General features: G+C 41.7%; 1 protein-coding gene across 2 annotated transcripts in view; it reads left to right on the forward strand.

The window, feature by feature from the left end:
- Positions 1–12,394, forward strand: part of map2k5 (mitogen-activated protein kinase kinase 5) — a 154,521-nt gene that overhangs the window by 48,388 nt on the left and 93,739 nt on the right. For both annotated transcript variants that reach the window (XM_060911120.1, XM_060911121.1), the window contains exons 9-10: positions 10,614–10,653; positions 11,692–11,760. In XM_060911120.1, coding sequence (XP_060767103.1) covers positions 10,614–10,653; positions 11,692–11,760 — 109 coding nt within the window. The remainder of the gene's footprint in view (positions 1–10,613; positions 10,654–11,691; positions 11,761–12,394) is intronic.

Consider the following 12,394-nt stretch of genomic DNA (forward strand, 5'->3'; position numbering starts at 1 on the left):
TTGAAAAACACTTGAAAAAAATAAGTGTATGTTAAGTATATGGTACAGACTCCAAACTTGTGGTCATTATCTCCAAACTTCTTAATATCTAGAACCTGTTTATTAATTGATACGCATTTTGAAAAATAATTTATTTCAAGGCCTCCCCCACTGCTTTCTGTCGCTCTGACTACGTCACAGTCACTGTTGCGCTGATTGGTCAGAGCGTTGGCCTATACGCACAGAGACAGTTTGAAAGACAGCGGGTTGTTCCACCCCCACCCTTCAGAAATGTCTACGGATCGAGGCCAGACTAAATATTCACATTTAGTCTGGCTTGCCAGGCTACGGATTTATGGTATGGCGCCTTATCCACCTGAGCCACGACGCCCCGGGACTCGGAGGTTCTTAAGAACCGGTTTGTTTTCAGTATGTAACGTTTGACCGTGGGTTTTTTTTACACTTAGGCGTCTGTTCATATGCATTGTATTTACCTGCACGTCATTGTGAATGCTCTCTCACAGGTTGTGTTTTGGCTGTTTTTCGAGGGCAAATGTAAATACGTTTGGTTTGTGTTCCATCTACTAACTGAAATTTGACATAATATAATTCAGTATGTGTCATGGGAATAACAAGGCCATGGAGCCATATATCCACACCGTTGTCCTTGGTCACCTTTACTACACACATGCACACTCTATCTATCTGCGCTATGCAAAATAAATACTTCTGTAACCATCACACTACGCTACACTACAGTGCCTGGGGTATTTAGCTTAAATTGCTTTCCTTTTAAAAATAAATGTGTTCACCTAACCCGCTGTGCTTCCAGGTGTACTGTTATTATGTGTCAGAGCATGGCTCTTGCTTACACCCACACGCTGACAAAAATAAGACAATCCGGTTTCGCCTCCAGGGTGTTTGAAACTATATTTGGAAAAACGGACGCGAACTACCTTACTTTGCATTTTATCATACGTCCTGACCAGCCTTGGTGTGCGAGTTGACCGGCCTGAAAGTCGCTTAAATAGCTGCTGCGGAATAGCCCTGAGTACCTGGCAACCCAGCGATGATGTGTGAACGGGCCATGAGCTCAGCCTCGGCCTTTAAACCCCGGGTCCTTTTTATGAGTAGTGGCCACTGACGATTAGACAGCAGCACAGGGTTATTGTTCTGTGGTGTTGATCCAGTAATAGATCAGTACGCACCCTGTGGTTTATTGCCATGGTCCAGACTGTGCTGTGAGCTCAGCCTGCTGTGAGCTCCTCTTTATAGGACAGTAAAGCCCAAGTGCTCTGAATCTTGTGGACTATCGTGGACAAAAAAAAAAGAAAAGCCATTCCTGACTAAAGTGAACCGTGCACTAAAAATATGCGTTAAAGACCTTTGAGGAGTACTAATTTGTTCATTAGTCTCTTTATTTTGTAGGCCATTTTCAATGAGTCATGACCGCCAGCAGTGTGTGTAGTAGAAATGTGTAAGTGTGTGTGGTGTTTTAGAGGAATAATAAAATGATATGGGGCAGTTAGGTAGTCCTTTTGTTTTTTATACATATATTTCCTGGAAAAAACAAAGTCAAAAGATTTTAAAGTGCATGTTCTGGACCTATATATATATATATATATATATATATATATATATATATATATATATATAATCTCATTATCTCTAGCCGCTTTATCCTGTTCTACAGGGTCGCAGGCAAGCTGGAGCCTATCCCAGCTGACTACGGGCGAAAGGCGGGGTACACCCTGGACAAGTCGCCAGGTCATCACAGGGCTGACACATAGACACAGACAACCATTCACACTCACATTCACACCTACGGTCAATTTAGAGTCACCAGTTAACCTAACCTGCATGTCTTTGGACTGTGGGGGAAACCGGAGCACCCGGAGGAAACCCACGCGGACACGGGGGGAGAACATGCAAACTCCACACAGAAAGGCCCTCGCTGGCCCCGGGGCTCAAACCCGGACCTTCTTGCTGTGAGGTGACAGCGCTAACCACTACACCACCGTGCCGCCCGAAATATATTTATTTATTTATTTATATGAAACTATGTCCCTTTACACACTCATCCAGAAGGGTAATTTTGCACAAGGCCATATGTCTACAGCGGAAAAAAATAAAACGCGTCTGGAAAAATCCCAAGGGAGTCTGGAGCCAGATTCGTGACGTTATCTGCGGAAGCGCCAGCAGGCTGTGAGAGCTTGCACGGTTTCAGTGCACAGCCTGTGTAGACCAAGCGCTCCCATTTCTCCCTCATTGTCCGGTCTTTTGGGAAACGATGAGTACTAATCCCATCAAGATTGGTGTTGCTACAGCCTCCTACGATACATCTGTTAACCATTTTAATAATTACGCGATAACGTTGAAGAAATTTGCAGAAAACCACCAGGTCGTTTTCTCATAAACAAACCAGCGCTGACGTAGGATGCAGAAGGAGGCGTCCCACACGCGAAGTCACGAAAATCAATGTTTCCCAGGAAATCCAAGTGCCAAGTTTTTTCAGAGGCGGACCAATTCGCCTCAAATGGCTTGATTTCAACTGAATTTTTCTGGTATTGCGCAAGGCAAAAAAAAAAGTCACAAAATGCAAAATGTTACAGATATTTGACCAAAGTTTAATATAAAATAGGAGAATTACATTGACCTCGCTCCTGAATTTACCTGTGATATGCACTTTAAGGCTGAGGTTTGGTTAGGTTTATCATCTTATATTTAAGTTATTCCATGGAATCGAGACGTACATGAGCTGATAGCCGACAAGACGCATAGCGCCGAGTTGGCTATAAGTCATGTACGACAAGATTGAGTGGAATAGCTGTTTTATTCACTCCACATTCACTGGAATTTTGAGAAACAGAGCATTTTTATTTTTATCTTTTGCAAATTTGATAAATAAAAACTAATACAAAACATCTGACAAAATAATTTCTGCTGAGAATGTAGACAAACTGGCGAAATGACCATTGCAGTTTGTGTAAAATGCTATAATAATAATTCTTGAAAAAAAAAAGATACGTTATTTCCATCAAAGACTTTCATTCCATATGTTGTTGCTTTTTATTTTTGGGGGTTTTGTTTTCGAGTGGAAAAAAGTCGTTCCCCCCCCCACGTCCTCAGTTGGTTCAGCAACACGCTCCGCCATCTTGTTTTTCTCCACTCTTGGTATATCAGCTGATAGCCTAGTAGTAGAGTAGCCAATCAGAGCACGCGATTGCTCATATCCAGTGAAATGTGGCTAGAATAATATTGCATATATAATTATTATAACATTTTCTTAATTATATAAACAATGTAAATTGGCATCTGTTGCATTGGTGATTTATGAACAAAATAAAAATGGTAAATACCTTCTACACACTTCAGTATCAGGACAATAAACGAGTGGCATTAGTAATGCAGAAATATGCCTTAAAATAATTGGAGAAGTGTTTTAGAAATGCTTTTCATGTCTTGTAATAATTTAGTTAAAGGTAGACTGCCTTTCGGATTTTTCAAGTGGAGGTCATAAATAGAATTATCCCTGACACCCAATTATTTTTGTTTAGTGGACCAAAAGCTACTGAATTCGAATCACAGACTTTTAGGTTTGTTTTAATAGAACAATTAGAGTTTCGGGCGACGTGGCCTTAAATTCTCCGCTATTTTTTCCTTTTTCACCATGACCCAATACAAAATACTACGTCATGCATCACGTGGTGGGCTTTCCCCGTTCGCGTAAGGCATTGTGGGATACAAATTTGAAACAGGAGAGAAAAATGGAGGATGTGAGTGTGCGAATGAAGCGTGAAAGACCGACTACAGTAACGGAAAGCGAGAAGAAATATGTTATTTACCAGCTGGGAGGTCCGTATCGTGAAATACCGTGACCGAGGTCTTGAAAGTACTGAGCGAGGCCCTCTGGGCCGAGGTCAGTATTCAAGGCCGAGGTCACGGTATTTCACCATACGGACCGACCTTAAGCTGGTAAATAATATATTTTTTTCTTTACCAAATTCTAACAGAAAACGAGAGCGCCCGACAGGGAAAACCGAGCCGAGCCGCCATTTTGAATCCTCATTCACGGCTGTAATGCAAATGGCTTCCTCCTCGGTATACAAGTGCACTTCCGTGGCAGGAAAAAAACTACATTTTGCCGCCTATGCAGTCCCCTATTTATACAAATAGGAGTCATTCAGGATTCAGCCATGTTTTTGCTCTGCGTTAGCAAATTACAGGTTTTTAGCTTTCTCCTGAAATGTTTTCTTTTATTTCTTTTTCCTCAGGGTAGTAAAACTCGCTTTCGCTGTGAACGCTGTCGTTAACACTATCCATGCTGTAAAATTAATGCTAATCTCCTGAGAAATTCTGGCAAAAATGTATAACATTTTTGATAATCTTATAAATAAATCTTATAAAAAAAATTATAAATGTTGACAAAAAATTATACTATGTTTGTTGTTCTTGTGAACGAGCGAGTCGCCAGAGGTCCGTAACCGGGGTCCGTAACTGGGGTCCGTACCGTAGGATACGGACCTGCTCACCAGCCAATCAGAGCGCAGGATTTGGACTACAAAAAAAATCCAAGACGTTATGTTATATACGAAGGAAAGGAAACGCAGGACCAAACTAATAAATATCGGCGGTCAGCGAGCACCTTGGTGTGATCAGCTGTTCATTTAGCGACAAGATGATGTAACTGTCAGTGCACGGTCAAAGGTAAACCTGTACATGCGCACACACACGAACTTCCTCTGTCTACTTCCCTGCGCGAAGCGAGCGATTTCATGCACATTTGCTTTAATCCCCTTAAATTAAATAACTTCCCAGCCACAGAATGGCCTGATATTTTGTGAGATATGACAGAAATAAACATCTATCACAATGACCAAATTTCAGAGGGAACTAAATTTCACCGATTTGATGAAATCGAAAGGCCGTCTAGCTTTAAGATGCACCACAAAAGAGGGAATGCTGTCGTACTGAATATCAGCACAGCTGTGGTTCGGTCACAGGCATGAGGCTGTAGCTAATCGCAGCCGTGCTGATATTCAGTACCACAGCACGACCTCGAGTGTAATAATGCTTTTCAGTACAACAGTTCGATAAACAAGAAATTAATATCAAGTAAGTGACATTTTGGACGTGCTACGACCGAATGTTCTGTTTATTTTTGCTCCGTGAGTGGACATGGATCCTGAAGAAGCCACATTTACTTAACAGCATGTCGACTAGCTGGCTAGCTACCTCACATTTGATTTGTACAGGTGCTTCTGTTGACATTGGCGTCCCTTCTTCCTTTTTGTCTTCATCTGCCGAGCTTTCATATTTTATTTTAAAGGTCTTCTCTGTAGAATTTAGGAGATCTGTTGGGCGTTTCTATAACAGGAAATTATGGTAGATGTAACATTCGGTGCAAAAATACCAGTTTTAATTTCCAATTAACTATCTGTTCCCATGAATAGCAAGCCAGTCAGCGTTATGTGATCTATCCGTGTGTATTGAAAAGCCGAGACCATGACCTCGTTCTTACCTCCTCATCGTGCCCTCCGTCTCTCCTTCTACTCTGTGCTATTCCACCCCAATGTGCTATATCCTGACCGAGGTCAGCACCTGGCCAGGGGTCATCTCAGGTGAGCGAGGGAGTCAGAGATAGAGAGAGTGTATGGTCTGGTGCATTCTGTAACCCGAACCTGTGTGTGTGTATGTGTTCGGATGGCTGCCATTGAGAGGCCCATGAATAGTACATGACGGAGCTTTCATTACAGAAGGCTCTGAAGTTTAAATAACACACTGTATAGAGACACGTTTACCGCGGGCAGGAGCAGTTCCCAACTGTTGCTACGGTTACGTTACCCTGACCTCAGACCTGTCAGCCTTCAATCATTCGTCCTATTGGTTGGCTGACAGAGGTCAAGGACAGAGATGAGATCGAGAGCGAGCAAGCAAGCAAAATCTTAGGTTATGTTACGTATTAACAATTAAAGAATAACCGTGTACCGTGGCAAGTTGTGATATGAATTCCTCTTTGGTTATGTTGTTTGGAATTAGGACATGACTATATGTCAGCTTTAATCTGCATAAATAATTCCAGTCACGTCACTTCCTATTTACTAATTCAGTGTATTTCCTTCACTCCTGGAATATTTCCCATATTTATTATCTCTTGCCAAATTTAAGCAGCAGTGCCTTCATTAAACTACATTTAATTGCACCTGGAAGGGAGAGTATGTCATGATGCATTACACGATTCTCGATACGTTATAAATGATAAAGAATACTTTTGTTTTCAGACATCACTTGAGATTTGGCTTGTCTACTTCCGGATATACAGGGTGTCTCAAAAAAATGTACTCTCACTTTGAATGACGAGAAAACCTTTATTTATGAACATAGAGTGAAATGGAATAGCTTCGAATACAGAAGACAAATATGTAATTGAAGAATCATGTTCGCAAATGTTCAAATTGATGACCATTATTGTCCAGACAACGCTGATAACGCGCACCAAGGGATTCGCAAACGTCACGAAACAGGTCATTGGGAATATCGCGACATTTTCTTTCAATTTCCAGTTTCAATGCGTCAATTGTTCTTGGTTTGGTGCGATAATTTCCTGCCATGCTGTGATTAATTAATTACACCTGCAACACAAAAAAGGCAGCATGTTAGGGACAGTTAAAGTGTGAGTACATTTTTTTGAGACACCCTGTAGGTGTATAGTAATTTCCTGGAATTGTGCCTGTCATAACAATCAAATGGCATGTGTCCGTAATAAACAAGTTCATGAGTGCACACCTGAAGATGCAGTGGAGTCTTTCAAGGTAACGTCTACCCGCTCGGCGCTGACGGGTCAAGCTGGATCGAATGTCCCTGCTCTAAATGAGGCACGTTAGCCGGCCCGTCACAGAGAAGTGTCATTAATTAAAGGGCTGTGGCATTTACAAGGTGTCTGGGGCAGAACCTAGATCAGCCATCTTTTCCACATTAATCACTCACATAATCGCATACGTATGCAAGCGTGTCCTAACTGCGTCAGAGAGGAAAGACGAGACAATGAAAAGAATATCTACACACTGCCTGTCTGTTACTTTTTGTTCTTTACTTACACCAGCACACACAAACACATCTGTGCGGACGTCTATCTTTGTTCTCTTTCTCTGACACACACCTGTTGATCATAATGCGTGGTCTTCATATATGGTATTCCTTCTTCATCCATCTCCTTCATACATGGGGTCAACATACTTGTGTTCGTGTCATGGTCAGCCAAGCTCTGAGAGCGTGCAGCAGAATTAAATAATCCCTCTGTTGTTAATCTTGCTCGAAAAGTAGAAGTGTGTACCTCGTGTGTAACTCGTATAACCTCCGAGCTATCAGATGATATTCTATTCACGTTCACTGGATATGAGCAATCATGCGCTCTGATTGGCTACTCTACTACTAGGATATCAGCTCATATACCATGAGTAGAGAAAAACAAAATGGCGGAGCCTGTTGCTGAACCAACCAAGGATGAAATAAAGCCTCTACTCGAAAACACCCCCCCCCCCCCCCCCCAAAAAAAAGCGCAACAAAATATGGAATAAAAATATTTGATGATAAGAGTGTTTTTGTTTGTTTGTTTTTTTCCCAAGAATTCTTATTCTTATTATTGCAATTTTTTCACAAATTGCTACGGTCATTTCGCTGGTTTGTTTACATTCTAAGCAGAAATGATTTTGTCAGACGTTTTGTATAAAGTTTTTATTTATCAAATTTGCTAAAAATAAAAATGCTCTGTTTCTCAAAATCCGGTGGATAGAATAAAATGGTTATTCCACTCCATCTCGTCGTACATGGCTTATAGCCGGCTATGAGCTCATGTACGACTCGATTTTGTGGAATAACTGTTAATTATCCAAGTACATATAAATATACCGCGAGTTGGCCTAGTGGTTAGCGTGTCCACCTCTCGATCGGGAGATCGCGAGTTCTACTCGCGGTTGGGTCATTACCAAAGATCATCATTTAAAAAAAAAAAAGGTACCTACTGCTATCTGGCAAGGCATGCTGCAATACAGATGTGAGTGGGGAGTCAAACTCTTGCGGTTACCCGAGGACTAGCCCCCCACTGTAACCCTAGCTATATAGACGAGAGCCCGGGGGCTATGGAAACGGAGATCTGCACTGCCCAATGCACCCGATTGCATGGTGCGGGAAGGACTTTTACATTTCAATATGCTGGATGAGTTGTTGAGTTCTTGACTTGACAGTTTCACCTACATTGTTTTATATGTGTAGGTAGTGTTGTCGACAAGAGCACCTAAACCGAGACCAAGTTGTGTATTGAGACCAAGACATTGGGGGGTTGAGATCAAGTCAAGACCAGGACCAGACCAGTGTGTGTGAAGGGGAGGGGGAGGGGTGACGGCTGTTAACAGGAAGAAACTTTTTAATTACAACCCTGATTCCAAAAAAGTTGGGACAAAGTACAAATTGTAAATAAAAACGAAATGCAATGATGTGGAAGTTTCAAAATTCCATATTTTATTCAGAATAGAACATAGATGACATATCAAATGTTTAAACTGAGAAAATGTATCATTTAGAGAGAAAAATTAGGGGATTTTAAATTTCATGACGACAACACATCTCAAAAAAGTTGGGACAAGGCCACGTTTCCCACTGTGAGACATCCCCTTTTCTCTTTACAACAGTCTGTAAACGTCTGGGGACTGAGGAGACAAGTTGCTCAAGTTTAGGGATAGGAATGTTAACCCATTCTTGTCTAATGTAGGATTCTAGTTGCTCAGCTGTCTTAGGTCTTTTTTTTGTCGTATCTTCCGTTTTATGATGCGCCAAATGTTTTCTATGGGTGAAAGATCTGGACTGCAGGCTGGCCAGTTCAGTACCTGGACCCTTCTTCTCTGCAGCCATGATGCTGTAATTGATGCATCATGTGGTTTGGCATTGTCATGTTGGAAAATGCAAGGTCTTCCTTGAAAGAGACGTCGTCTGGATGGGAGCATATGTTGCTCTAGAACCTGGATATACCTTTCAGCATTGATGGTGTCTTTCCAGATGTGTAAGCTGCCCATGCCACACGCACTAATGCAACCCCATACCATCAGAGATGCAGGCTTCTGAACTGAGCGCTGATAACAACTTGGGTCGTCCTTCTCCTCTTTAGTCCGAATGACACGGCGTCCCTGATTTCCATAAAGAACTTCAAATTTTGATTCGTCTGACCACAGAACAGTTTTCCACTTTGCCACAGTCCATTTTAAATGAGCCTTGGCCCAGAGAAGACGTCTGCGCTTCTGGATCATGTTTAGATACGGCTTCTTCTTTGAACTACAGAGTTTTAGCTGGCAACGGCGGATGGCACGGTGAATTGTGTTCACAGATAATGTTCTCTGGAAATATTCCTGAGCCCATTTTGTGATTTCCAATACAGAAGCATGCCTGTATGTGATGCAGTGCCGTCTAAGGGCCCGAAGATCACGGGCACCCAGTATGGTTATCCGGACTTGACCCTTACGCACAGAGATTCTTCCAGATTCTCTGAATCTTTTGATGATATTATGCACTGTAGATGATGATATGTTCAAACTCTTTGCAATTTTACACTGTCGAACTCCTTTCTGATATTGCTCCACTATTTGTCGGCGCAGAATTAGGGGGATTGGTGATCCTCTTCCCATCTTTACTTCTGAGAGCCGCTGCCACTCCAAGATGCTCTTTTTATACCCAGTCATGTTAATGACCTATTGCCAATTGACCTAATGAGTTGCAATTTGATCCTCCAGCTGTTCCTTTTTTGTACCTTTAACTTTTCCAGCCTCTTATTGCCCTTGTCCCAACTTTTTTGAGACGTGTTGCTGTCATGAAATTTCAAATGAGCCAATATTTGGCATGAAATTTCAAAATGTCTCACTTTCGACATTTGATATGTTGTCTATGTTCTATTGTGAATACAATATCAGTTTTTGAGATTTGTAAATTATTGCATTCCATTTTTATTTACAATTTGTACTTTGTCCCAACTTTTTTGGAATCGGGGTTGTAGTAACCCCTTCACGTTATTGGCTGCATTTGAAGCAGACAATACACAGGCAATTTAGTGAAATCCCCACAGTTGTGGTCTTGACCGGTCTTGGAATAAAATCCAGAGTCCTCTACGTCTGAGACGTAAAAATGCGCTGGATTCCAAGATGAGACTGAGACCTTCAAAAGGTGGTCTTGAGACAGGGGCGTCATGGCTCAGGTGGATAAGGCGCCATACCATGAATCCGGGGTCCCGGGTTCGATTCCGATCCGAGGTCATTTCCCAATCCCTCCCCGTCTCTCTCTCCCGCTCATTTCCTGTCTCTACACTGTCCTATCCAATAAAAAGGTGAAAAAAGCCCAAAAAATATCTTTTTTTTTTTTTTAAAGTGGTCTTGAGACTGGTCTCGAGTTCTACAACACTGTGTGTCGGCATTCGAAATGATAAATGGCATTAACGTTAACATTAGGTCGGTGAATGAATGTTTTCTTTCGATATCAAATTTGTCTGTATACAGGGTTGACAAACTTATCTATGTGCAATTAATAGACGTGACTATATTGATGAATTAGCTGTCAAAGATCAGACTTTTTTTTTTTTTTCCTCCCCCTAACAGAGCATACCATGTCCTGGGGAAGAGGGTTCTAGCAGTGAAGGTAAGAAGAGGCACATCGACACCTTCATCTTAAAGATGTTCATGAGCTCTTATGAGAAGGAGGAAGAAGTGGTTCAAGAGTGGGTGTTTAATTTGCCGTGTGTGTGTTTATGGAGTTATCCATGGCAGATAATGATAAATGACTGTTAACCTGGTGTTAATAGTGGCATACTAATTGGAGGGCAAAAGGAGTAAATGTAGCAGTCCATCACTCGACAGCTGAAGTGAAGCTTCCTGAAGTCCCTGTGACCCTGACTGTCTCACACCTTCTTCTCTCTCTCTCTCTCGGTCTGGTTATCTGCTTCCTCTGTCTTTCTCTTTGTCTATGTCCCTCTCTCTTTCTGTCTGTCTGTCTCTTTTTTCTGTCTTTCTGTCTATCTTCTCTGTCTTTCTCCATGTCTGTATATCCCTCTGTCTATCTGTGCTGTCTGTCTCTCGCGCTCGCGTCTCTTTATCTCCTGTCCTCCTGCTATGTTCCATCTCTCCTCTTTCGGCGTGTACTCTGATCTTTGGCCACCGTGGCCCAGTTCTCTGCTGTGCTGTGCGCTCGTGAAGCGGGCACTCCTAGCTGCCGTAAACGATCTCTCTCCAATGAGGGGTAACGGCACGGCCTCGGCCTTACTGCCTTACCTGTAATCAATTATTTCAATGGGAGGATGCTGATCTAACCTTAACTAAAGAAGCATTTTAGCTAATCTGAGGCTACATTACATGTGTTTTTCCACTCTGTTGAGCCAAGGAAGAGGGAGCAAGAAAGTGATAGAGTGGGAGAGATAGCGACCAATAGATACACTTCAGTATTGGTGTTAAACTACAGACTATTCAGCTGTGGCAGTCCACATTTTATTTCCAGAAGTTGTGTGTAAGGGTTTTTTTTTCCAGACAGCACTCTCTTGTCCCGCTTCTCACAGAACAGCTGAATACTGATGATTGTGTATTTATTTCTAAGAGTGTTTGTGTTGACCTAATTTTTTAATGTGTGTATAAAAGAGTCGGGTCTAATTGTAAAGAAACTGATGTATTATGTGTATTGTTATAGGTTATTCCTCTTGATATCACAGTGGAACTGCAGAAACAGATCATGTCTGAGCTGGAGATCCTGTACAAGGTCAGACCCATTTTCTCTCCATTTTGTGTGTGCGTGTGTGTGTGTGTGTGTGTGTGTGTGTGTGTGTGTGTGTATATATATATATGTATATATATATATATATATATATATATATATATATATGTATGTATGTGTGTGTGTGTGTGTATGTATGTATGTATGTATAAAATATATATTTAAAAAAAACATATCCCTCCAAAAATATTGGAACAGTCAGGTCAGTTCTTTTCTTATTGCTATGCGCTGAAGAAATGTGGGAATGAGATCTGAAGACGAATATGAGAATGGATCAAAATTTCAGCTTTCATTTCCTGGTATTTACATCTAGCTATGTTAAACATCTTAGAACGCGGTACCTTTGCTGACAGACAAGCCCGTTTTTTATTAGCCCCCGCTGGCCGAAAGGCCCGAAGGGGGATAATGTCATGGTGATGTCCATCTGTCCGTCCGTCCGTCCGTCCGTCCTGGGAAGGGTACTCACCTTCTGAAATCAACTCCTCTTACAATTTTTGGAGGAATTTCATGAAACTTGACAGGATTCTTTGTTATACGTCGGTAATACGCATATTGCAATTTCATTTAATTCAGTCGCATTTTACCAGAGTTGTGGTATAGTTGCCAGCAGGGGATATTG

Source organism: Neoarius graeffei, chromosome 27 (assembly GCF_027579695.1).
Source record: "Neoarius graeffei isolate fNeoGra1 chromosome 27, fNeoGra1.pri, whole genome shotgun sequence".
NCBI classification, from domain to species: Eukaryota; Metazoa; Chordata; class Actinopteri; order Siluriformes; family Ariidae; genus Neoarius; species Neoarius graeffei.